At 34.8% G+C, this 27,955-nt stretch overlaps 3 protein-coding genes and 1 non-coding gene across 4 annotated transcripts; 3 read left to right on the forward strand and 1 right to left on the reverse strand.

The window, feature by feature from the left end:
* Positions 1–5,874: 5,874 nt before the first annotated feature.
* LOC123913993 (bZIP transcription factor 29-like) lies at positions 5,875–9,588 on the forward strand. The gene is made up of 5 exons (XM_045964946.1): positions 5,875–6,202; positions 6,284–7,486; positions 7,584–7,716; positions 7,837–7,921; positions 9,012–9,588. The coding sequence occupies exons 2-5, from the start codon at positions 6,333–6,335 to the stop codon at positions 9,257–9,259; spliced, it is 1,620 nt and encodes a 539-aa protein (XP_045820902.1). The 5' UTR covers positions 5,875–6,202; positions 6,284–6,332; the 3' UTR covers positions 9,260–9,588.
* A 2,007-nt stretch (positions 9,589–11,595) lies between these two features.
* On the forward strand, positions 11,596–11,679 carry TRNAL-CAA. Its single transcript has one exon. It is a non-coding gene; the product is annotated as a tRNA-Leu (tRNA).
* Positions 11,680–14,751: 3,072 nt separating this feature from the next.
* Positions 14,752–16,900, reverse strand: LOC123915813 (amidophosphoribosyltransferase, chloroplastic-like). Its single transcript, XM_045967061.1, has one exon. The coding sequence runs from the start codon at positions 16,735–16,737 to the stop codon at positions 15,028–15,030; it is 1,710 nt and encodes a 569-aa protein (XP_045823017.1). The 5' UTR covers positions 16,738–16,900; the 3' UTR covers positions 14,752–15,027.
* A 2,581-nt stretch (positions 16,901–19,481) lies between these two features.
* LOC123914795 (chaperone protein HtpG-like) lies at positions 19,482–23,871 on the forward strand. Its single transcript, XM_045965970.1, has 7 exons — positions 19,482–19,580; positions 21,786–22,050; positions 22,315–22,376; positions 22,519–22,675; positions 22,923–23,034; positions 23,122–23,243; positions 23,586–23,871. The coding sequence occupies exons 1-6, from the start codon at positions 19,482–19,484 to the stop codon at positions 23,126–23,128; spliced, it is 702 nt and encodes a 233-aa protein (XP_045821926.1). The 3' UTR covers positions 23,129–23,243; positions 23,586–23,871.
* The last annotated feature ends 4,084 nt before the right edge of the window (positions 23,872–27,955 follow it).

Here is a 27,955-nt window from a genome sequence, read left to right on the forward strand (position 1 = left end):
ATGAAAAAACACTATCAATTTTTTTTTAGATCATCAAAACACTGTCAATTTTTTTTAGATCATTAAGACACTATCAATTTTGTTATTTATTCTATTTGTTGTGTAAATGTTAATTTTATTTATTAATAATCTGTTAATCTTTTATTTATCGTTTCAATTTCAATATTGCGGAATATGACTCTTATTTTTTTTATGTCAGTTACACATAAAAATAACTATTTTTGATGTTATTAACATTATTTACAATTTAAACAAATGATGTTCTTTTTGTAAAAAAAAATTGTATTTTTTATTAGGGGTTCATTTTTATTATTTGCCCTGGACCTCCAAAATATCGGAGCCGGCACTGCTTATCAACAAAATTGGTACCAAAACAAAGAGGAGAAAGGTCTAAACTTTTAAGTGACAAAAATAAGGGATTATTCTACGGTGTATGACTTATATGAGCTTGGTATAACTACGAGGGCCATGTTTGTGCCCTTATTTTGATTTAATAAAGTGGATAATGGCCTATATTGAAGAACCATGGGCCAGGGCCAAGGCCACGTGTAGGATGTGAAAGCTATAGAAGATGACACGTCGTAATACTTCATGAGAAAGAGAAAGTGATTAAGACAAAGAATGGGACTACAAATAATAAATTGCACCTTTAAAATAAATAAATTGCGAAAACATAGTAATATATCACGGGGGCCTGCAAATCACCACCCTTCATTATGCCAGGATTGAAGGTAACCCTTGGGTCCTCCACTGCTCCCTCCCTTTTTATTTTTAATCCCATCTCTTTGAAACAGATTCAAGTCAATTCAATCCACAGTTAGTTGGTTTAGTGGTGATTGACATTAAACTTGGTAGGAAGGATCGCGGTTCGATCCCCCACAATTACGATCGGGAGAGAATTGGAACCATTTGATATCAGAACTAACCCCCGAACGAGATTCAATTGGTGGTGAAAAACCAAAACAGAGACGATCCAATTTAAAATGTATGTTTGTTTCAAATTTTAATAAGAAAAATATAAATTTTAACGTCCGATTGATAGTAAAGATAAGAGACAAAACATGATATTGTATTTTCTAAGTTAATAACAATTCCGGACTAGTTTCCATAGATTTGAGATTATTCCTTCATGTATTGAACTTTTGATAATTAATGAAATGCAGTAAGTTTGTTTGGTTCAAAAAAAAAGTTAATAACAATTTTTTTTTTTGGTACATAATCATAAAATAGAAAATTTTATTCTGAGTGTGAGTTGGGTTAAAATCTGATAGAATGAGATAAAAAATTAATTTATTGATTTATCCTATAAAATATATTTTAAAATTAAAGATATAAACAATAAAATAATTTGATATTAAATTAAAAATAAAATAATTAATAATTAATTTTTAAATATATACATATTTTCTCAAAAGGGTATTTTTGCAATTTATTAATCTAAAAAAAATTCCTCAAAAAAAATTAGAATATTTAAAGTAATTATTAAAAATATAGGAATACCAATTTTCTTGTGATGATAATTTAATTATTTATATATAAGATATCTCATATGTTTATTTAACTTATCTAACATATATGTAATAGCGTTATTTATTTGCTCATAATTTTTATAAGAAATTTGAAATTGTTTATTTAATAATGTCAAGAATATTTATTTATATTATTTAATTACTTATTTAATTTTTTTTAATTTATAAAACTATAATGTATTACAAAATAAGCAAGAAAAATATGATGTAGAATCATTCTGCTGAACCACCATTGTCAAGTCGTCTACCCTCTCTCTTTGCACGCATCCCTTCATTTGTAACCCTATCATCCGCCCTGATGTATACTTAAGGAGTGTTGGCGCGACAAAAGCTTTCTCCGCGCCGTTGTCAATTGCTTCGGGGTTAGTTTAGCTATTTTCCTCCGGTGTCTCTCCATTCGTCGTCATTGTAGTTCTGTCGTCGTTGTTAGTTTGTAAAGCTTCTTGGTGGTTTTGGTTCGCATTTTGGAGAGTAGTAGTTGTGTAAGACTTTCATCACCGCACTAGGGTTCTTTGTGGCGGCGGTTTAGTTCACGTTCTGTTAGTAAGTGATTTAAGAGGTTCCATTCTTGGTTTCTGCGCACAGTGCAGGAAATCTGGCATGTGGTGTAGTTGTGAGATGGTGGTTGGCGCGTGGTGCAGAATTCAAATCTAGATTTTGTCTATAAAAGGGTTTCTTTGTTATTGTAAAGGGGTTACAAAATTTTATGCAAAAGTGGTGATTTGAAGCTCATAGCAAGTCTAAAGAAGGTGAATTCAAGCTATGAATCAAGTGTGGAAGCATATCTAATTCATATTTTACCATGATTTCATCTCATTTCATCTGTGTAATTCCTAATTTCATTATGTTTGGCTAAATTTCTTAGACTGAATCTCTAGAGAATTTTAATTATATGTTGCTTGAACCATGTAATCTTTGAGTAGTATTTTAATGAATTGCGAAGTTAATTAATTTCAATCAATTATTCCTCATGCTTAATACTTTACATATTTTGGCAATTTATGTGCGTATATCTTAAAGTATATATATATATATATATATATATATATATATATATATATATATATATATATATACTTGTGAATGACATAAGTATGATATGTTCTCCTAGAGGACCATAGGAAACCAACACCATCATTTATGTCAGTGGCAAACTTGTCCACCTAAAAACACTTTTTCTTTGGTTGGTTATTGTTTAAGAAAATTTATTTTGTTATTGATGATATATATTTTTTTATATTGCAATTTATTTTAAGCAACAATAACTCATTGCATTTCTTCAAAATTAATAGAAAAAACACGACTGAATAAGACTACACTGAAATAGAGATGCTCTAGTAAAGTTATGAGCAACTCTATTGGCTTGTCAGGAGCAAAAATTATATTGGCAACTATAGCATTAGAGTGAAGTAAAGACCAAGAAGATAAGAGAGTTTCTAGTTCATTCTCATATATACAATCATTCCTCAAAGCATTCACAATCTGTTGATAATCACTTTTAAAAATAACCCTATCAAAGTCATAGATAAAGCTAGAAGAACGACATGCTTCAAAGTGGTGGCTTCACATTCAAGGGCTGAGACTTTGAAAGGAAAAATCATTGTATGAACTTGGACAAAGGAGCCCGAGCTATCTCGAAAGTAAACTCCGATGCAAAACTTCTTCTCACTTATGAATGAAGTTGTGTCAATGTTGCACTTCAACCAATTAACGAATGGTTTTTCCCAAGTGTTGAATCAAAAGCATTACAACACTAGTTATAGTCTTGTAGCATGTTTAAAGCAGTTGAAACAAGTTAAGATCAGATTGAGTTACTTATTTTCTCAAATACAAGCGTTACGAGCGCGCCATATATACTTCAACTATTTATGTCAACATCAAAAGTAATTTCGTTTTACCAAAAAAAAAGTAATTTCGTAGACCGGAGAATCATCCGAAGCAAGAAAAATTTCGTAGACCGGAGAATCATCCGAAGCAAGAATCTGAACAAACCTTTATCCCCACCCATACCAAATTGGAAACCTTTCATGGTTTATTTTAGAAAATTAAAATGTAACAAGAATTCATAAAAGAAATACCCAAATGGTCATAAAATTGCAAATTAAAGCATATAGTAAAAGACAAAAAGAAATTGGTAAGAAAAAGAATTAAATGGGATTTTTATTTTATTTCCTTCTAAAAGCAAAATATTCAGTAGAAATTGGCCCACAGAAAATAATAAAAAGTAACAAAGGAAATAAAAAAAAAATACTGTGGGCGTGTTCCTTTTAATATTCTAATGTTTAAGTATACGCGCGAAGTAAAATGTCAAAATTAAGACTAGGGATGGTAATGGGCGCTTATGGATGCGGGTTGATATTTACCAAACTCACACCCGAAATCATCACTCAAATCCAAACTCAAACTCAAAGGATGTTCGGGTCACAAAACAACACCTACGCCCACACCTATTGGGTTTGATTTTTTCACCCAAACTCAAACCCGCAGCACATTTGAAAATAATTTGCAAATTTAATAAATTAAATTCAAATATAGACTTTGAATTAAATTACAACTAAAATTAATGTCGTCCAAAGAAATTCAAACATAAACTTTCAAGAAATTACAACATAGACTATCAAAAAATTAAATTACAACTAAAATTAAGGTCTTCCAAGGAAATTGAGGGAAACTATGGGTGGTAATTAGGTAATTATAAAATATTTCGGGTGAGTGTATGAGTTTCGGGTGTGAGTTTGACTGATACCGAACCCACACCCATATTATCGGGTGTCACCCGAACCCAAACTCAGTCAAATCAATCAGGTTTCGCCCGTTGACTTGGGTTTGGGTTTGGGTGGGTCTCTCGGGTTTGAGTTTTTTTGTCATCCCTAATTAAGACAAAGAAAATCATTTTCTAAAGATAAAATAGTCTTCGTAAACTTAGTTCAATTGATAAAGACATCATATTTTATGTGCAGAGTTAGGGTTCGAACCCCAAAAATTCATTTTATTTACCTTTAAAGTGAAATTTCTAGTAACTAAGCTACTTGACCCAAAAAAATAAAAAAGAAAGTTTATTTTGAGTAAAAAGATGGGCAAATGCATTTAATGTTCTTTATGTTTTATGTTCGTTTTGAAATTTCTTGTCACTATGTTATTTTAAAAAATATATATATTTTTAGTAAAAAGAAGGGCAAATGCATTTAATTTTCTTTATGTTTTACGTTTGTAACAGTTAAATGTCTTCAAATTTCTAACTTGTTACGCTGTTATCATTTCGGTTATTTTTCGATACAAAAATTTATTACACAATTACCTTTTAAATTAATCTCGTTCAGTGTCTTTTTCATCAACATATCTATCATGGTAAAAGTTAACATTAAGGTTTTGTTTGGATTGATGGTGTGAGATGGAATGAAGTGGTATATAGTGGTATGGAGAGACGTTCCATTGTTTGAATTCTTTAAAATTGAGTGGAATGAAGTGGTATATGATGATATTCATTCAATCTTATTCCACCATTTTCTCTCATTTTTCTTCCCCTCCAATTTGGGGTGTATGAGATGGAATACAACCACTTTATAAAATTGTCCAAACAATAAGTATTAAGTTTACACATGAATTGACATAAAATATATTTCATAATATATTTTTAAAATTTATTTATTAAAAATGGTAATGGTCCACCTTTTGACTATTTTTAAGATATCCATATTAGACACATCCTCAATATAATATGTCTTTTTTTTTTAATTATTTTTTTGTATGTTCAATTTATATTTGTAGCGGTCCGTCCCAATTTTTTGGGCTAACTCCGCCACTGGAATGAAGTTTATGTTCTATTTCGTCCCACTCCATTTCATTTTATTTCATTTCGCTCCGTTCAATTATGTATCATCAATCCAACCATAGTCTAAAGGTCACAGTGTAACAAGATATCAAAAATTAACCAGAAGGATAACGATACAATACGTTAGAAACATAATTGACCAATTTATTACTTAAAAAATTTAAAAAGCTCAACTATTATCTAAAAATATTTAATTTAAAGAATAACTCTTACAAATATAAAATTAAAAAGAAAAATATTAACGTCAATCTTAAAAATTGAAATGTAAAAATATTATCTTAAAACTTGTAAATTCAATTTTTTAAACATTAAATTTTATATTTTATTAAATATTAAATTTCTATATTTAGATACCTGAGTATGAGTATGTATGTACCCTTACACAATTAAAAAACTCTTAAATGCATTTGGTCTAAAAAAGAGAGTTAAGTAAATAAACCGCGGGGTATAGGGAAGAAATTAGCAAAACCTGCCGTATGGCAAAAACAAATGAGGTCGGAATGAAATTGAAATGCAAACCAAATTCAAATTACACTCAAATGAAATTCTTATTAAATTCACGCGTAGTAGTCATGAAATCCGTGTAGTACTAATAGTCATCCTCCCAAAAGTAGAGAGAGAAAACAAACAAAAATTAAAAAAATAAAAAAAACAAATAAAAAAAGACACTGTGTGTGTCTGTGTGTGAGCCTTTGTTTTTCTTCTTCTTTCTTCTTCCTCTTCTTTGTCTACACAGTGAATCTTATTCCGCAATAAGCGCCTGCTTCTTCGACATTTCCGCCAAACAACAACAACGTTAACTCTACCAAACGCCACTATTAATCTATTTGTTCTCAATGAGGTAAGTGTATCTTATCTATCTCAGTTTATTGTTCTTGATTCTTAATTCTTAATCATTTTGTTATTCTTTCACTCATTGCAGATTAATCAACGGTTATTGATTAAACCGGTAATTAATTAGTGGTAACAGAATGGGAGATAGTGAAGATGGTAACAATGAAATGCTTCAGAGACTTCATTCTTCTTCTGCTTCATCTTTTATGAAACAACAACAACTGAATAATCATATGGAACAATTAAGTATACCACAGTTTAATTCCTCACAAATGAGAACCGTTGGTAGAAATCAGCATCATAATCAAAGGGCAGGTATGCCACCATCACACCCACATCAGATCCCGCCTATTTCACCATACTCTCAGATCCCGGTTTCACGGACGACGCAAATGTCTTCTCATAATACTAGTCCTACACCTTCACACACTCGATCACTCTCTCAACCGTCTTTTTTCTCTCTCGATTCTCTTCCACCTCTTAGCCCTTGTTCATTTCGTGAATCTTCTGACAATAATAACAACGCTGACGTGTCTATGGAAGATCGTGACGTCACTTCTCACTCTCCGTTACCACCGTTTGCTAGAAACCCTTCTTTACCGCCTCGGAAATCGCACCGTCGTTCCAACAGTGATATTCCGTTTGGATTTTCAACTGTTTTGCAGTCTTCACCGCCGTTGATTCCTCTCAGAGGAAGAGAAATTGGTAAACCTAATTCGTCGGTGGTGAAAAGAGAATTTGAACATAGTAATGTGGAGGAGAAGAAATCTTTATCTCCTGAAGGTGAAGTTGTGGATGATCTTTTCTCTGCTTATATGAATTTGGATAATATTGATGCAATTAACTCGTCTGGGACCGATGACAAAAATGTCGCGGTTGATAATAATAATCGCGATGATTTGGATAGTAGAGCAAGTGGAACGAAGACGAATGGTGGTGGTGATAGTAGTGATAATGAAGCTGAAAGTAGTGTTAATGAGAGTGGGGATAGTATTCAGAGGAGGGAAGGGATGAAGAGAAGTGCTGGAGGTGATATTGCACCTACTAGTAGACATTATAGGAGTGTGTCGATGGATAGTTTTATCGGGAAGTTGAATTTTAATGATGAGTCGTTTAAGCTACCACCTTCGCCTGGAGGATTGGTTTCTCCGGGTAATTCGGGCGATGGGAATTCGGCAGCTTTTAGTTTGGAGTTTGGGAACGGTGAGTTTAGTGGGCCGGAATTGAAGAAAATTATGGCTAATGAAAAACTTGCTGAGATTGCTATGGCTGATCCAAAGCGTGCTAAGAGGTAGGTGCTGTAACGTAGTTGAATTATTCAAAGTCTTATATGGTAATGTTAACATGGATGGTTAGTTTTAACTGAGATATTTTGTGGGGTATTTCAGGATTTTGGCTAATAGGCAATCGGCTGCACGATCCAAAGAACGCAAGATGCGTTACATTTCAGAGCTAGAACACAAGGTTCAGACTCTGCAGACCGAAGCTACTACACTTTCTGCACAACTTACTCTGTTGCAGGTGGGAACCTAAATTTATTTCTTTATTTATGTTCGTAAATGTAAGTTTTAGTTTGGTAATTTAAGCGTAGTGTTTATTTTTCTTTCTAATTTTATTACTACCGTTGTTGTGTGAATGCAGAGAGATTCTGTTGGACTCACTAACCAAAATAGTGAGTTGAAGTTCCGCCTTCAATCTATGGAACAACAGGCAAAACTCCGAGATGGTATTTTTGTCACTCTTTTCTATCTATCTTTTTTAAATGGATGATCATACAATGCAACATTGTAACTAATTTTATGTTTCTGGCTGAAAACTTACAAGCCGAAAATTTATAGATGCATAGATTTTATTGTATTTTAAGGAGCCTTTTATTTTAGACATAACAGCATTTGAAGCTTTTAAGTATCTGCTTAAGGTTTTAAGAATGTAAAATCTTGACATGGTACCAAAATTTCTATGACCCAAGTGTGGTTAGAAGTTTCATTCTTGCTGTTCCAGTTTGCTTAATTATTAAGTTGAGTTTAAGTACAAGATGAAGTCATTTGTTTAGTCTTTGAAGGAGGGTTATAGGAATTAAAGAGATAAAATTAGTAGATAAACTCTTCTAAAAACCAGTACACTATGAGAAAAATAAAATTGTTTATGGAATGAGCATTGCTGAGGGAATTTGCTTTTTATTCCATTGCTTATGTTTAGCTGTTTAAGCTGCTCCATATTTATTCCCGTTCAAATTTCTTGGGGAGAGCTAAAAAATATCATGTGGCAGCTAGCTTTTCTTTATTAGGTTACTTGGTGTATGCTTTTTTTGGTTACATTACTTGTGGCGTGTTTGTTTCCACGTTGGTGTGGAGGTAGACGTGCTTTTACTCAACTCTACTTGTTGTAGCTTCTCTCCCACTGTGGATTTTTACCAAGGCTTTTAAGTTTAACAAACATACACTTGGTGCAAGTGTATGTGTATGTTTGGTTTGAAGACCGGGAAAGAAACCTCGGTGGCATAACAGCTACAACTAGTAGAGTTCAGTAAACATGCGTCTACCCCCACACCAACGTGGAAACGAACATACTATCAGTGTATGTTTGGATTGGCGGTGAGAGAATAATGGTGGGCCATCTTGATTTTGGCAAAAACTACACTTTAAAGTTTCACAAAATCACGGTAGCTCCGAACTCATCGCCAATAAAGTTGACTATCGATACAACAATCACTAGTAGTCGTCACTTGTATCACTATAACTATGTAGACCTAGCAGTAGGAATTCATTGATTGTTTTTTTTTTATTATTTCTAATCCGTGTATCCTCATCTAATAGCTCTGAATGAGGCGCTTACTGCTGAGGTTCAAAGACTGAAGATAGCTACAGCTGAGCTGAATGGGGAGTCACATCCTTCTAGCTGCATGATTCAGCAACATTCTGGCAACTCTATGATGTTCCAACAACAGCATCAGCCTCCTACATCTCAGCAAAACATTCATATTCAACAACATCAACAGCAGCAGCAGCAGCAGCAACAACAGCAGAATGGTAACGCCAACTCAAAGAATGAATTAAAGCAGTAGGCTGGGTTCAGGGTCCTGCAGATGGTTGTTTATATTATCTATTGCTGTTTCATTGCACTCAGTTTCACATATTTACAGAAGTTTTCCATAGTTCTTATGGTTGTAACTTGTAAGTTCGATTCACAGTGCCTGTCAAGCTCGATCACAAAGTCAATATACAAGTCCTAATTCATGTCTTATATTTAAATTATTATAGCTCATATTTAATTTCAGTACATATCTGAAATTGTAAGCATTATTTGAACATGATTTGTTTTATGATAACATTTAGATGAAGTGTTACAAACTTCTATTTTTTGGTAAAGAATGGCGATTTTATTGTTTTCCAATTCAAACCCGTTTGGTAGTAAGGACTAATTGAAGCCAAGGTTCAATGCATCAATTTAATGCCAGAAACAATAATTCAGTGATAAGGATTGTATTCTGATTCATATCTTCTCATGTATTCTATGAGAAATATTTTAGTGGTCACACATAACCTTAAATAATAATTTAGGCATTGCACATCATTTAATAATTATTTTAATATTGCACATAATTTAATTATTTCAATAATTATTTTATTTTCTATCTTTTTTTTTTATTTTCTTTTCAAATGTTGTGTCCAAGTCTTGTGCCACACAAGACTTTCTCCTATTCTATATGACTTTAAACAAAGTTTCTTCTACCAACAATTTCTAACCCACTTTGAAAAGATCACAGAAGTTAGGTTTCTAAGGGATACATCATTATTATTATGTACCAAAAAAAAGGGATACATTATTAAATGGTATGCATTCTAAACATTTTTTTGTTTGTTGAATTTGCATAATTTTTCTCAACAACCACACCAAGTCTTATTTCATTAGGTGGCTACTACATGGATCATAACTTACATAATATTTATTACATTAATAATAATAATTATCAACAATGATAGAGTTTTTTTTTTCCCTCAGAGGAAGGCTATTAGGCCGAATTATAAACGCACACGACGATTAAAGTAAATGTTGGCAATATCCTTTCATAAGAAATTAACACATCCTAGGGGAGGGTGTTGGAGAAGATGGAAACCCGTAGATAATGAAAGCACATAACTTGCAATTCAGTCAGCAATCTAGTTTGTTTGCCTATAAATGTGAGAGGCATGAACTTGCAATTCCTCCCTCCTAAAGCAATTTAGGAGGGAAACAATCAACGAACAAGGGTGTGGTGCAGAGCAACTTTAATTGATCATAGAAATTGCTATTGCCGAATCAGACTCAAGAGATATAAGACGAAAGCCTTCATTCCAAGCAACTTGAAGGATTCTGAGAATACCCATAGTTCAGCCATGACCATGAGGGCCAAACTCAATCCCAAGCTGATTAACGCAAAGAAATTGCTCGTCCGTATTATATTTAATTGAGTTCTTTTAATTAATTTAAAATTAGATATATCAAACGCAATTATGTCTACAAGACTACAACTACTAGAATTGCATAATTTTATAATGAATTTTATCACTTTCTATTTTTATTCAAATTTGGTGAAAATAAGAACGTCCTCCTTGTCTGACTCAAAATCAATGACCATTAAGAGAAATAATTGAAAAGGCTAAAATGTACAGTTCTTAAATCACCTATACACAATTGCTCAATTAAAATCACTTATAAAATAAAAAATACCAGAAGATGATAAATTGATAATAGATATTCACACTATGCTAAGAATAACTATCATGTTGGTAAAAAAAATTATGATCATGTAAAAATTCAACTTGGCATGATTGGCGGACTGCACAAGAGCATAAAAGGGAGGACAAATTCTAACAACAGTGCATCAAACTTCGCCGATCCAGTATGCATGTGTACGACATTGATGCAGCTTTGATCAAGTTCGAAGAACAACTTCCTTTGGTGTCCAACTGTTATGAGGATACACGATTGAGAAATTACTGCTCTATGGGAGGCAATGCAATGTATAAGGCAACTAATTATCCTTCATGGAGTTCTCTCCCAGAGTGATTAACAACTTACTATCACTGCTATCAATTCTAAGAGTTATAGAGAGTCTGAGTATCATGTTATTATTTCTAATATTAGACAATTGATTGAGTCTAGTGTAAACTTTGAGGTTAAGTTTATTCGACAACAAGTGAATATAGCTGCTCATTATCTAACTATGGCGGTCGATTGCTATGATCACCGTCAATTGTTTGATTATGTTTTTTGTTGTATTCTTCCTTTATTGGCATTTGAATGAAATGAATTGAATTTTTGTTGATCAAAAAGAAAAGTTGAACAACATAGTTACAATTTTTTGAAATTAGTAATTATTTAGTAATATATTGTAAACACCTGAAAAATTAAATATAAGTCAGGATGGCCGAGTGGTCTAAGGCGCCAGACTCAAGTTCTGGTCTTCGAGAGAGGGCGTGGGTTCAAATCCCACTTCTGACAATTTTTTTATATTTAAATTTATTTTGTTTTAATTGTAATTGGAACCGTAGAAAAACCCATTCGTTCTCCACATACCGACATAAAGGCCTTTTAATTGCAGGAACTTCTTCAAGATTTGGTATAATTATATCCTATTATATTATTAGTCTTTTGTTTATGATATAAGTTCAAGTGGTCAATAAAATACAAAAAAAAAATAAGGTATTCAATTTTTTAAAAAAATTGGGTTACTACCAATATGTGAATCAAAAAGAGAGGAATTAGGAAAATATATCGCCTTGTAAATCTTTGCAACTCCGATTTTGTTTTAAAATTCCAACCTTGTTTGGCTACCAATATCATAATAAACAATTGTAGATTTTGAAATCTCAAACCACTAAACCCTTTTGGGTACACCATACGATCCCAAGCCAACCATTTAATACTCGTTCCTCCACCCCACCGAAATGAGTTAATTATCCGCTCAATCTCCTTTGTTGTTGTATCCGGTATAAGATAGATACTCAGGACGGACTTGATCATCACCTCTTTACCCGCCTTGGACAATAGTCGGCCTCCCCATGAATTAATGCGTTGAGTAATGCTATGGACAAACGTTTAAACACACGCCATCCATCACACGCGCAAAATCTATGTTCTTCAGCTTCAACATTGTAACGATTTTTCAACTAGTTTTTTTTTCATTACCTAATCTCAAGTGTAAAGGATGTCATTGCCTCTTCTTCAGTTCCCATGATTTTGTCGAGGTTGACAAGACAACCATGCCGCTAAGAGATTGCTTCAACTTAATGTTGGTGACGAAGTCAATAATTAGAAGAAGACTACATTTTAAAAAAATATATAAAATATATTAACCAGCACAACAAGTTGCCTATCACGATATTTTTTTAAAACGGCGACGTGGACCAATAGTTGAGCGGGTTTCCAAAAGAGAGTGCTAGAGCGTGTGTGCGTAGCATTCCTCTTAACACGTTTCCAAATTCGGTCCTTTACATAGGCAAAAATATTTTGTTGCTTCTTCCTACTATAGACGACAAGCTTAGGTATGTGCAACACATGCCTAACTCCCATATTTTTTTACAAATCCTCTTAGGCAGCCTTACTTAAGTTTCGACCCAAAATAAACTTTCGATTTGGCCATATTGATTTCTTGGCTAAATGTTGCTTCATAAATTTTTAGGAGAAGCATCCTCATCTAGATTGGACTTGTAAAATAAAAAACAGTCATCACCAAAAAGGAGATGAGATACCGGTGGTGCCCCTCTACATATCTTCACCCTGTGTATATCACTTCTTGCCACCGACTTTCTAATAAGTGTCGGCAGCCCTTTCGTTGGAAATATAAAGGTATAGAGAGAGCGAATATCCTTGCCTTAAACCTTCATCGGGAAAAATAGGGTCAGCCTTCTCAAAATTCACTCACACCAAATACTTAACTGAACTCACACACATCATCATATAGTGTATCCACTTTTCATCAAACCCCAACCTTTCAAGCACGCCTCTAAAAAAACCTTAATCCACCTTATCATAAGCCTTACTTATATATATATTTTGAGAGCTAGTTCCCCTCTAGTGCCTGTAGTTTTGCGTTTTAGAGCATGAATTACCTCTATATAACAATCAAAGCATTATCAAGAATCGATCTTCCTTTAACAAACGCCAATTGTTCCTCTGCCACACACTTATCAAGGCACTCTTTCAAATAGTTTGCAAGGAGTTTTTACACCACCTTGTACAAAACATTGTAAAGAGAAATGGGTCGCATATCTTTCATAGAAGACATATTTTTCACATTTCGGTAATAGACAAATATTGCTTTCATTCAAGGAAGAAGGAAAAAAGGTCGAGTTGAAACTATCCAGATCCAGATCCTTATCTGGATGCATCAGTAATAACGCATGATTAAGCAACAATTTCCTAGAATGTTTCTTATGCTGGTTTCTTATTAGGCTACTGTATTAATTATTTCAAAGGATGACTTGAATAAATTGTGGGGTTTATGAGAGAGGGATAAGTGATAACGTTACAAACTTGCTTTTTTCTTGAACAAATCCTAATGTGAAGCATTAAGGTGTTTTCCTGAATAAATCCTAATGTGAATGTGCAAGAAAAGAACGTGAAAACCAAGTATACGCCTGTTATGTCTATCGTTATATTTTCATCAGTGCGCATTAGGGTATCCTGTTAATCCAGCTCAGTTAATAGCTGCAAGGACATTTTATCAAGAAGTAGGGTTCGAATTCTAGATTAACCACTTCTAAACATTTAATGTGCGTGAATCTAGTCATTAAATTACTTGAGAAAAAAAATGTAAATAATTGACTTTTAGTCACAAAAAAAAAAAAGTTGACATTAAGTACATAAAATAAAACCATACAAAAAGTACACAACAGTGACTATATAATATGTATTGAGAATTAAGACATGATGACAATAGTTAAAGGGAAATTTCACAAAAATTGTGAATTTTGGCCTGTACTTTTCAACCAACAGTAAAGGGAAATTGTAGCAATGACGGTAAAAGGACACATTGATTGTTTTGAGGGAAAAACAGTACTCCTATAGAAATTGCAATTTATTGCAAAATCAGTTCCTGAAAGGTAGAAACTATAAAGAAATGTAGAAAACCTTTTTATCAAAAAAGAAAACGTTTCGATCTAGTTGTCATTGGTGCTGGACTTGTAAGAAGGACCACGGTTCGATCCCCGACCGGGAGAGGGTTGGAACCACTTAATGTCAGAACTGACCCCGAAACTAGATTAGCGATCCAGTGGGCCGGACGTTTGGGTGACTTGAATCTCAATGGCTCATCAAGGTGCTCATGCCGGCAGCAAAAGTTAAACTCGCGTCGATATGAACCATGTGAGCTAACTTATGTTGGCCAATATAGACAACTTTGAACAAGCAATAGTGATATTTTTCAACTGTTCATTTTATTTAACAAAGTAAACATGAAGTTGCGTTTGTTTAATTATGATTGCTCTTTCTTTCATCAACCAAAAAAACAAAAGTATGTTACATTACAAAAGAAAAGATGGAGACAAAACGTGCAAAAGAAATATCCAAAACTGTAGGAATATAAAAACATTCACTCACAGTGGAGGCAAAAAAACAAGAGGCAAGAAAACATGCAAAGTTTTTATGTCACTCTATTCTTAGCTCTAGATAATGACAGCTCCAAATAACATATCTGAAATTAACATTATTAAGCATTGGTCTTCAGAATCAGAATGAATTCTATGGAGCTCACCACTGTGGTTAGATAGCACAGGTACCCTTAACATTATGAAAGAGTAATAACAAAATCCCAAGCTCTGCAAAATCAGAAAGAGTTAGTAACAATTGTTAAAGACCAGTAGAAGCATCCACCTCTTTCGTATTTCGGTTAGCTTGAACCCAACCACCATCAATTTGTTCCAAACTTCCATTCAAACCATCATCAACAAAGTCACCAACCCTCTTAACCTTAAGCTCTCTTGGCTCAACAGGGTATTTCCCGGAGAAACAAGCATAACAAAAATTAGGAGAGTCATCAGCCAACATATTATGCAAGCTGTTAATTGGAAGAAAAGCAAGTGAATCCGATCCAATAAAATCCCTTATTTCCTCAACACTCATCCTATTAGATATCAACTCCTCTGAGCTAGGTGTATCAACACCATAATAACAAGAACCAATAATCGGAGGACTTGCAATTCTCATGTGAACTTCTTTAGCACCTGCTTCTTTAAGCAACCTCACAATCTTAGATGATGTTGTTCCCCTCACAATCGAATCATCAACGACAACAACCCTTTTACCTTCAAGTACAGCACGAACTGGGGAAAGCTTCAACTTGACACCAAAGTCCCTAATTTTCTGAGACGGCTCAATGAAAGTCCTTCCTACATAGTGTGACCTAATCAACCCTTGCTGAAAAGGAACACCGGCTTTGGCAGCATAACCAAGAGCAGCCACAACACCAGAATCAGGAACTGCTATCACAACATCACAATCAACAGGACTCTCGGTAGCAAGTATCTCCCCAAATCGACTACGTGATGCATATACAGACCTACCAAAAACAACAGAATTAGGCAAAGCAAAGTAAATATGCTCAAAGACACACTGCTTCGGCTGCGGATGAGACATAAGACAAAGCGATTGAATCCCATTATTATCAACCACAATAACCTCACCAGGGAACACTTCCCTCTCATAAGTAGCTTCAATCAAATCAAGAGCACAAGTCTCAGAAGCAAAAACAACAGCACCATTACTTCTCCTACCCATAACCAAAGGCCTAAACCCAAAAGGATCTCTAACAGCAACAAGTTTATCTTCAGTAACAAACACAATTGAATAAGCTCCTTCAAGCTTCTCACATGCATCAACAATTCTCAAAATAAAAGGTCTATGCTTTGAAGTAGCAATCAAATGAAGAACAACTTCAGTATCAGAAGTAGTATTAAAAATCGAACCTTTTTCTTCCAATTTAGCTCTTAAAGTACGATAATTAACTAAATTACCATTATGAGCAACCCCAACAGAACCAAAACGATACCCAGCAACAAAAGGTTGAACATTTTTCAGCATGGATTGTCCAGCAGTAGAGTAACGAACATGACCAATAGCCAAATTTCCAGGCAACTGATCGAGCTTTGATTCGTTAAACACATCGGAAACGAGACCTACACCGGTGATGGATTGAAGAACGTTATTGTTAACGGTGACGATTCCAGCACCTTCTTGACCACGGTGTTGGAGAGCATGGAGAGCTAAGTAGCATAACCGTGAAGCTTCTGAGTCGCCGTAGATTCCAACAACGCCACACTCTTCACGAGGCTTATCGTCGTCGATGAAAACATCGTCGTTGTGAGAAGATGATTTGGGTTTGTTTGAGAGGATGATTTCGGAAATTGGGTTTTTGGAGGAAGTGATGAAAAGGGGTTTTCGAGGGGTGGTTTCGGAGAGGAAGGAAGGGAGAGAGGGTTTTGAGAAGAAGCGGGGGGTGGTGGTGAGAGGGGGAGAGAGAGGAGAGGGTTTGGAGAGGGAGAGAGATTGAGTTGCGGCCATTGTTGGAGTTTGGGAGAGAAATGAGGGAAAGAGAAATGAGGGAGAGAGAAGTGAGAAAGTCAGTTCTAGGTTTTCGGAGTTACTTTAGGGCGCCCAAAATGCTTGGTCAAAGTTTCGTGCACTCGAGCATTCACACGTTTGAGATATTAATGGCCGTATTAAAATTAGAAGGGTTTATAAGATATCGGGAATATATTCGACCTAATAATTTTGACATTTGTTAATTGAGTTAAGACTCATCAATACGTTGAGAAAGGAATCAGGTGAAAATTTCACACAAGAAACAAAAAATAAAAATTACAAACTTTCTAAGACTATCACGCAATTATAATTTTTACAAGGAGAAAATCACAAACTCTCTCGATTATAATTTTTGCATGAAACAAAATAGTAAGCTTTTTCAAGACACATCTCATGAGTAATGGGTAGATATCAGATTTTTTTTCCCAAAATATACCCCTCTCCCTCTCTTATTTCTCGTAATACCCCCCTCACAATTTTTTTTTCCCATAATGCACCTCTGACAGAAGACCAACTGGGTAGCACCATTTGAAATGGCGCCATGGCCATGTGATAGCGTCATTCTGAATGGCAACATTGACTGCTTTTCTGTGTCCCCTGGACCAGACTGCTTTTCCTAAGATCATGCCATTTGAAATGACGCTATCACACAAGCATCAAGCCATTCAGAATGGCGCTATGCTCCTTGCTGTTTTTTCCAGACGCGCGCGTGGCTTGCTGCATTAGGAGGATGTGCCTTACTTTTACAGGCATGGGCACGTTGCCGAATAAGGGAATTTCACCACGAGAGAACTAGAAATCCAGCGTCCGATAGGCCATTGGCTCTAAAGTAAGTATCTACTAATTTATTTATTTTTGAATCAATCTATTAGAATTTAATAATAAATATGTATATTTACTATGATATTAATCGTATCGTGAAAATATTATTTTAGGTACGTTGCATCCGGAACAAGGTACTCTGGCGGTCCGGACCACGACGTACAAGGCGCAACAAACGTGCTCGACCGTTTAAGGAACAACGAGGTAATATATATATTCTCTTAATATTTATTTGTTTTTTTTAAACTAATTAAATTCATACACTAACAAATCTCTAATTTGTTTTTAAAAATATCAGTTTAATTGGACTCCTTATGACGTCAGCCAGTGCTTATATCCAGAGCACGTTGCATGTTGGTCAGCAACCACATTTCTCATAAACTTTGAGGTTGTAGAGTTTCATCAGACCGACAGGGTCCGTCTTCAATTTGGATTTCAACATGCGAGATTTCAGGGCGTTCCCCAAGTCATGACGAGTTACCACAATACAACAATGCGATCATCGGTTCATGATTGGGCAGCCAAATTTATGGTTGAAATCCAACACTGGAATAATCGTCATAATTGTGTCCTCGTTGGAGATCAGGTGGATGGTGTACCTATGCACTCAACGGAGTTCTTGAATGATTATACAAGGTTCAACATGCCATATCTCTCTTCCGAACATTATTTATTTGATCCACGCCCACGTCCTGATGTGCAGCAGAATACATTTACCCAACATACCGATATCCCAGACCCACCATCTTTTTCCCCTCAACAACAACATACATCCCAACCATTTACCCAACAACCATTTACCGACCAATATCCAAATAGCCAATCCAATTTTTTTACCCCATTGCCATACACCCGAAATTTTTTCGACGACCAATCATGTCAATCACCGGGAACTCAGCGGTTCAATGAAAATGCTTACCACCCCGGTGAATCCCAACAAACCCAACAAACCCAACATATCCCCCTACATTGGGGTTCTACTGTACCGGACGATATGTTAAATTCAACGTGGGCTGCTGGTGAAGGTTCCTCGATGTCTCAAAGTTTTAATCAACTCGAGAACTTTCTTAACAGGGACGATACAAATGCGGAAGAGGAATTATATGGACGAGGACATCCGAGGAATGCAGGTCCTCCACCTTGTGGCACCGGAGGCCATCATAGACATTAGGAATTTTAGTGTTTTGTTTGTAATTAATTATTTATTTATATAATCGTCTTGTAATAAATTTTTTTCCATCAAATAAAAAAAAACAATTTCTTTATTCATCGAATATTTGTTCATCAAATAAAAAAAATCAAATAAAAAAAAAATTAAAAAATTTTCAAACAAAACTCTTTTCTTTCTCTCCCTCCCATGCATTCAAAAAAATTTCAAATCTCCTCCTAATGCAGCAAGCCACGCGCGCGTCTGGAAAAAACAGCAAGGAGCATAGCGCCATTTTGAATGGCTTGATGCTTGTGTGATAGCGCCATTTCAAATGGCATGATCTTGGGAAAAGCAGTCTGGTACAGGGGACACAGAAAAAACAGAAAAGCAGTCAATGTTGCCATTCAGAATGGCGCTATCACATGGCCATGGCGCCATTTCAAATGGTGCTACCCAGTTGGTCTTCTGTCAGAGGTGCATTACGGGAAAAAAAATTGTGAGGGGGGTATTACGGGAAATAAGAGAGGGAGAGGGGTATATTTTGGGAAAAAAATCTAGATATCAAGCCCCAAAAGCAAAAGAAACTAAGAAACTAAACGAACACTCTGAGGCATATAAACGTCGAAAATGTCTTAAAAAGTTAGACTTTGTGACTCTCGAGAAGGAGTCTAAAAAATATGAAAATCAAAAGAGTTCAAGGTTAGAATGAATTAACTAATCAATCAGCAAATTTATTTCCTTCTTGCTATGTATGGCTAATCTGAACTTGGCAATCCAAGTTCTTGAGATTGCAAATGCACCTGATCAAAGTCGAAATCCTTCCGTTAAACTTGCAATTTCTCGTTACCATGTCTACTAAAACCTTTGAATCACTTTGCACTTGAAGATGAGTAATTCACGGTCTTCGAGCTAATTTCATTCCAATATACATGCCCCACATATCAGCATGGAGCGTACCACAAGAGCCAATTTTGTGGGCAAAGCTACCCATACAAAATATCATTACTATTACATATGAGTTCGCCACATACCTGAGAGATGAACTGAACTTTTATGAGGGCCATCACGAATGAGTTTGACTCATCCATCCTGAATAGAGCGTGATGTTGGAGTAAACCCTAATAGTCAATCATTAAGGGTTGTGATTGAAACAACAAATGATTTGTTATGACATATCTATAATATATAGAGTACATTTGATTTAATTAGCAATTGATACTGTATTATTTACTTATACTCTAGAGTGAACCTTTTTGTTTTGTTCAGTAACTTAGTGGCTAGATTAACATAAGTGCGAAGAAGCGAAGAATTTGGAGTTTGAATTCCAAACCGTCTAATAATATTTCTAGTAGCTACTTCCTCTGTCTCTAATCTTTGGTCTTCTTAGCATTTTAGTTTTGTCCCAAAAGCATGTATTAAATGAATGTTTCTTTTTTTTTTGGTCGAGTAACATAGTGATTAGAAATTCCACTCTCATGATGGATAAGTGGGATGTTCGGGGTTCGAACCACAACCCTTGTATATTAAATGCGATATCCCTACTAATTGAGCTAAACTCACGGGAACAAATAAACGTTTCTTCTATAAAGTGAATTAAAGGTAAAATTGTACTACATAAATAAACCTATCTAAATTTATTATATCTTAACATGTATGTTCATCAAATTTTTGAGAAGAGGGAGTGTACTAATTAAACTATCTTACGAAAAATAATACTTTTTTTTCGGTTAAATAGTTTAGCGAATAAAAAATTCATCTTAAAGATAAATAACTGACATGTTTAGTGTTCGGATTATGACTTCTAAATATATAGTGCATTGTACATACCAACTAAACTATGTTCACGGGAATACCACGTTATGTATTTCACAACCGGATGATGTTGTATATTGGCAATAATTGTGTAACTTTATGTTAATTTTTTTATCTAAATTGCTATCAGTATCAGCAATGGCACAGCAAAAGCTAAGGATAAAATTGGCCTTTTATAATTTATAACAAAAAATAATAATTTATAACAAAAAATAAAAAATATTGCTGACTACCCGATACAATCTCTATAAACCTTTTCTTCACTTTATGTATACCAGCACAAAATAGAGTGACACAAAATTGTATTTAAAAACAAAATTTCAAGTTGGATAAGATCGATTAGATAGATAGTAAAAAACTGACATAACACCTTGATGAAACCTTGCCAATAAATAGACGAACATAGACCGGTATAAAAGTAACTATATAACAGGGCGCCGTATATATGCGGAACGTAAAAAATAAACACTAAAACAAGCACCACCTAATAGCCTCCTAATCTCAAAATCAAAAAGCACCCTTCAGATTTCAAGTCACCAGAAGACACCAACCCAGCCCCAAAAGTTGCCACTAGATCAACTCTAACTCCCTATCTCGAATCAAAAGTGATTGACCCATCAGAATCCAAAAAACAGCTCCTCCAGGCTAAAAGTTGATGAGACAATGGTAGAATGATACCTACAATCCATACGACAACAGAGCTAACACACGCGGCTGCAACCGGCAAATCAGTCTCAGCTCGCAGACCACCTCAAAACAGTGAACACCGACGCGGAGGAGGTCAATCAGAAACACAAGAAACCTGCAAATCTCAACATATTTGGACACCAACAGAGACTCAAAAATAATCCTGCAAATCTCAACAGATTTGGAAAGCGGTCAGAGAATCAAGTATCCTAGAAAACAACTGCACACTACATCAACCAAATATCGGCGGCACCAGCACCAAACGCCACCCATCACCACTGAACGCGCCAACCCCACCATCACATCACACTACTAGAAAAAAGACTTTTGGATACGGGATTCCACTACTGATATGCGAATACCAGTAGTGAAACACAATTGACCAAAGGATTCCACTACAGATATTTAAATACCAGTAGTGAAAAGTTCATAGACAAGAGATTTCACTACTGGTTTTCTTAAATCAGTAGTGAAAAGTAGACATGGTGACAATGTTGTAATTACGTTGAATTTTTTTTTAATTGAATTTCACTACTGATTTGGTTTTTCACGGTAGTTAAATTTGTTACCACTTACTAGAAAGGGTTCCTCGATCTCGTACCACACACATATACTAAGCGCAAACACAAATCACCTTCTTCTTCTTCTTCGAAATAACCCTAAATCGATTGAAACCCCAAGTCACGTTCCCCAAATCGTTCCTCAAATCGTTCTTCTTCTTCGAAACGTTCACCTTGAAACCGACCAACCTCAAATTGTTCCTCAAATCGTTCTTCTTGAAACCGGCCAACCTCAAATCGTTCCCCAAATCGTGTTCTCAGGTAATTTCGTTCTAATTTCATTCTTCGTTCTAATTTTGTTCTCAGGTAATTTCATTCTTCGATCTAATTTCTCTTTTTAGGGTTTATGCAATTGGGGTTTATGTTAAACTTAGGGTTTATGCAATTTCGTTTTTCGTTTTTTTTAGTGTTTATGTAATTTCGTTTTCATTTTTTTTAGGGTTTATGAAATTTCTCTAATTTCGGTGATTTTTATGTGTTTGTATATGACGACTGTTGGTGGTTTTGATGCGTGTCTATCATCAGGAGAAGCTCATTCAATCAAGGTAGAAAAAATATTGTACAAGGAAGAGTCAGAGTACCAAGAGGTCTCAATAAGCCTTTGACATTACTATTTATTAAATTGAATTAGTTTCTGTAATGAGTATTGTCAATATTTCTCTCAATAAGCATGTTTGTTTCATGAGGTTTATGCAATTCAACTTTCACCAACAGTGTTTTTGGATCTAGTTTTTGATGCAAAAGGCTTTGGACAAAATTCGTTTTGAGGGTTTGACTGATAAGAGCAAGCTTGATGCTCAACCAGAGCTTTTCATTAGGATTGTGCCTGACAAAGCCAACAAGACTCTGTCCATCATAGACAATGGCATTGGCATGATCAAAGCAGGTAATGTCATAATTCCTCGTTTATTAGAATATTGTGTATGTTTGAATTGGCAATGAATTCGATATTCAAATTGGCATCATGATTTTGTGGATGTTTTGAATTGTAGCTTATGTTAATATTATGGTGGAAAGATGTAATCCTGTTAAGCTTGTTTAAATCTAAACATAGTACATTATAAGTGGTGTTCATTTGCAATTACGATTTGGAACCTCTCTGAAAGTTCCTTTTAGGTGTTTCTTTTTTATAGATTTGGTGAACAACTTGGGTACTATTGCTAGGTCTGGAACCAAGGAATTCATGGAGGCATTGCAGGCTGGTGCTGATGTTAGCATGATTGGTCAGTTTGGTGTTGGTCTTTGGTAACCATGTTTTTGCATCTTCCTATATTGTTCTCTTTGATTCTACCTATAAGTGAGAAATGATTAACACTTATCTTCTTTTTACAGTCATTAACTTATGGGAAAGTTCTTGTACTTGATGGGATTGTTCAGTTGACTGAGAAGGATGAATATGCTTACCAGGAGATGATAGCTCATCTTCCCCTCCGTTCCATTCCGTCCCCAAAACGGTAAAGTCTTTTGATCTGGTTATCACATTCACTGTATTGGGTCTCAACTTATATTGTGTCTCCATATGTTGAACATAATTTTGAAGTACTGTTGGTTTCAATTTTAAAATATAGTTCTCCATATCACCAGGGACACATGTTATTGCATAACTATGTACTTCCTTTGATATTTCAAAGTTGCATCTTCCTGTTCTATTCTTGACAATGTGTTTGTTGTGGCTCCATTGCATTTGAGACTGACTAAAATTTGAAAGGATTGAATTAAATTCAATTCATTTTATAATTCATTTTCCTGTCACTGTTTTCATTATCAACTAAATGTTTTTTATGTTGTTAATTCAGGTTTTAGATGTAACGTTGATTGCTCCGCCAAGATACATCTACAACCGGAAAGCAAAGATTGGGCATTGCAACCAGTCTATTAATTCAATTATATGTAGGCTTATAAGTGCTACACTTACTAGTAGTACTAGAGCTTGTGCTGTTTGGTTAGCTTTGTTTAGGCTAGTCTTTTCGTAGTTAGCATTGTTTGATTTTGTTAAGAGATAGTTACAATTTTTGTAATTTAGTTTCATGAAAAGTTTGTAACAGAATTATTTTTGATTTGGTAGGAAATTTGATTCTATAATATTTCATATTAATGGTTGATTATTGAGACATTAAGTTTCAGTTGTGTGGTAATCAGTGTTTTAAAAACCGGACCGGTTATCGAACCAGTGATGATACTGGGTCACTGGTTCATTGGTCGAACCACTGGGTCACTGGTCGAACTGCATAATAGACCGAATTAAATCGGATTAAACCGATAAAATGAACCGGTCTCTATATAGTTATTGAACCGGTCTCTATTAAAAAATATGAAATTTTGAAAATTTCATAAACACACCCATTTAAAAAAATTATCTATAATATAAACATGTGATTTGTTTTGGTGGCGAGTGTAATAGTAATATAAATATATATACTGTAATATTATGTAAAAAAAATAATATTATATTCATAAAGATCATATTATTTAGGATACACCTAATTTTGTATATGGAAAAAATGAACGGCATCTAAATTGGGCTATTTTGAATTCATGTATTAAAAAAGCCCAAACCATGTGATATAAAGTTACAAACCCTAAACTGTAGATATAATATTTGCTACATGTTTTGCAGCCGTCACTTCTATCTCACTTCACTTTTCCTTTATTACTATGTACTGCATTTTTCTTCTTTCTTTTTCTATGTGAGATTGCAAGTCCATATTTAATTCTAATTTTCTTCTTTCACATCTTTTTCCTTGAAAGTGGATCCGTTCATGTCTGCTACCATAAACTCAATTCTCATGTCGCTTGCTATTTTCTCATCTTTGATCTCTCTGAATCCGAGTCTCTGTTTCTGAATCTCCAAACGCTAACAACTTGTCTCTGTTTCTCATTTCTATTTTCATTCTGATTTATTTTAATTTTTCTATTTCATTTTTTTAATTATTAATAATAACAAAACAGTATCTTGAAAAAAAAAAAAATATAACAAAACGACGTTGTTTTGGTAGAAAATAAAAACGGGTGTAATCAAACCGCCGGTTCACCGGTTTTCCCGGTTTTTTCCGGTTTTTTCCGGTTCCCATCGGTCCAACTGCATGGACGATCTAACATATGAACCAGACTGGAAAGGCTCCGGTTTCCGGTTCGACCGGTCCGACCGGCCGGTTCGGTCCGGTTTTTAAAACACTGGTGGTAATTGAAACTATAGTTGTATCTTGACGTGTTTTCATGGCATACCTTATGTCTATTTTAATAAATTGCTCTTGGCCTTTTAAAAAAAAGTATTGCAGCAGCATCAATTTTTTTTTTATTTTAAAAAAGTAATAGATTTCACGTCGGTTTTGATAAAGAACATACGTGAAATCCTAACTTTTCACTTCTGAGAATTTGCAAAACCGACGTGGAATCCCCATTTTTAATTAAAAATTGGAAACCAAACATACCACTACTGATATTCAGCTTCAACAGACGTGAAAACTCCATATTCCACTACGGGGAATTAGAAAATCCGACGTGGAATCCCCATTATTTTAAATAAAAGCCAGTAGTTAAAACCCCTTTCTGTACTAGTGTCACCTCGCCTCATCTCAGATCCTGATACAGGTTACACTGTCCGGGGAGCTTATGAGCTTTTGACTACTCTTGATTCGGTCACTATGGATGATGCAGAACACCTCATTTGGCATTCTCAGGTCCCATTGAAGGTTTCCATATTTGTGTGGCGATTATTGCGGGACAGGTTACCTACAAAGTCCAACCTGATTTCTCGAGGCATTTTATCATCTGCAGCACATTTATGCATTTCTGGATGTGGGGAGGCAGAGTCAGCTTATCACTTATTTATCTCTTGTAGTTGTTTTGGTTCTCTTTGGGCTTTAGTGTGCACTTGGATTGGCATTCCATCGACGAATTCTACTACTATACGGGATCATTTCGTTCAGTTCACTTATTTAGCTGGTGGATCTCGCGCGCGTCGTTCTTTTCTGCAACTTATTTGGCTCGCTAGCGTGTGGGTTATTTGGACAGAAAGAAATCATAGATTGTGTACAGGCTCAACCAGTACTCTTATTCAGTTGTTGGACAAGATCAAACTTTTTTCCTATAGGTGGTTGAAGACGACGAGTGTTACTCTAGTTTCAAACTACCATAGTTGGTGGTCTAGTCATTTGTTATGTTTGAGCCTTATGATGATGATTGTTGTATTTCTTTCTTGGTCCCATTGTAAACTTTGGTAGTCTATCTTGGCACACCTTGTACTGAGGAGACTGTTTTTCTTCAGTTAATATATATCTCATTTTAGTTTTTTAAAAAAAAAAAATAAAACCACCCATCTCAGTTCTAACGCAACCACCCCACACCCCATGTTTTTTTACGGACTTTCTATATAATGTTTTTTGTTTATGTGTTTTATATATTTTTTGGTTTACAATGTTGTATCCAACCTATGACCTCAAGAAGGAAGATTTTCGTGGGGATTGTCCCGTTTGAAATCCGAAGATGAGATTTTTTTTCCGTGAAGATGAGGATGAAGAAGAAAATCATTCGAAAAAGGTTTGGAAATGGGGACAAAATTTTACATAAAATAGCATCGCTATAGCCACTAACAGGGACGAAGCCATGTATATGGGATCTGGATTCTCTCCTTCCCCAACTCTCTCTTTCTCTCTCCTTCTCCAAGTCTTGGCCATTAGATGAATCCAATGGATGAGAAACTAAAAGACATGATATCCTATTCATCCTCTTTCTCTTCCACAACAAAACCTGCAATTAAAAATCGATGGTGGTGACCTTCAACAAACACATTTAATTTTCCTTTCAAACACCATCATCTTGGACACTCCCTCTTTTAATCTTACCAACCAAGATGAGAAATTCAAGCAGCTCCATTCTAAAGCAACTAATTAAATCAAATCTACAAATTCCCGTCTAACAGTTTTAACCCATATACATATACCATACAACAAACAATTTCTTTTTACACAAAAAGCAAACAATTAATTTATGACAATGGCAAACATTTTCTATACTTTTCTGTCGATTGTAACTGCCTATTTAAAATATTTTTACTGCAAAACCAGTGAATGACGTTCCCCGTTTATGTTCCTCGTTCACCCCTTCCCTTCTATAACCAGTGCATGTAAGAAATAGTGAGGGGTGAGGCAGAGTCACTGTCGTCGCACCGTTCATCGCCGTCTGTCTTCCTCGTTGCCAGCGTTCTGTTGCGTTGCTGATCGTGGCGCTTCAGCTGCCGTGTTTTCGTTGCAACTGCCTCCTCACCCACCGCTGCGTCGCCGGTAACCGGTCACCGGTCACCTTGAATAAGCATTGGTGGAATCGATCAGATTTAAGGATTTTGGTCAAAAGGAATTTAAATAGTATACTTGATTTTCTAATTTTATTATGTTTTAAATTTTGGACCATGAGATTAATCTAGGGGTCAATATTTGGAGAATGAGAGAGAAGGAGAGAGTTGGGGATGGAGAGGATCCAATTCCATGTATATGACTCTGTGGGCTGGAGCCCCCACTTCAGTTTGAATTTGCTACTACTACCATGTAATATGTACATGTGCCCGGGACTTGCAATGCATAGATTTGTCAAAAAAAAATTAATTATTACCACAACATCGTACTTGTGTAAAATTTAATATCTAAAAGTTGATATTTTTGCACAATTTTCTTTTTTACATTTTAAATAAGGGTTTTGCTAACAAGTATCTATTATTAAGAAACTAAAAAAGAAAATAGAAGAGAATTTTCTCTTGAAAAGATATTTTTTTTTACTTTTTAAGGTGTTAGAATACACAATTTTTTAAAGGAATTTTTTATATTTAGTTTCTTAATAAATATCTCTATGGCACTTATTAGCATTTGCCTTCAAATAATAACAATAAAATAAAAATTGGCGGAACAATTATTAGTCAAACTTTAGTTACATCACAACCGAATGACTCATTCTCCCGAGAATCAAAGGATTAATTAAAAAAAATTATTGTTAATATATTTTTGAAACACTTATTTCCTCAATTGTTTTTTGCACTTGAGAGAATCCTTTCTCGTTTTTACTAATGGATACGTCTTGGTGGGTACCGAATAACTTTACATCCACATTTGCCCCATCAATTAACATATAGCTGAAATATTAATTTATTGGCTTAAATAAATTTAGTCCCCCTATT

This window comes from Trifolium pratense, linkage group LG3 (assembly GCF_020283565.1).
Source record: "Trifolium pratense cultivar HEN17-A07 linkage group LG3, ARS_RC_1.1, whole genome shotgun sequence".
NCBI classification, from domain to species: domain Eukaryota; kingdom Viridiplantae; phylum Streptophyta; class Magnoliopsida; order Fabales; family Fabaceae; genus Trifolium; species Trifolium pratense.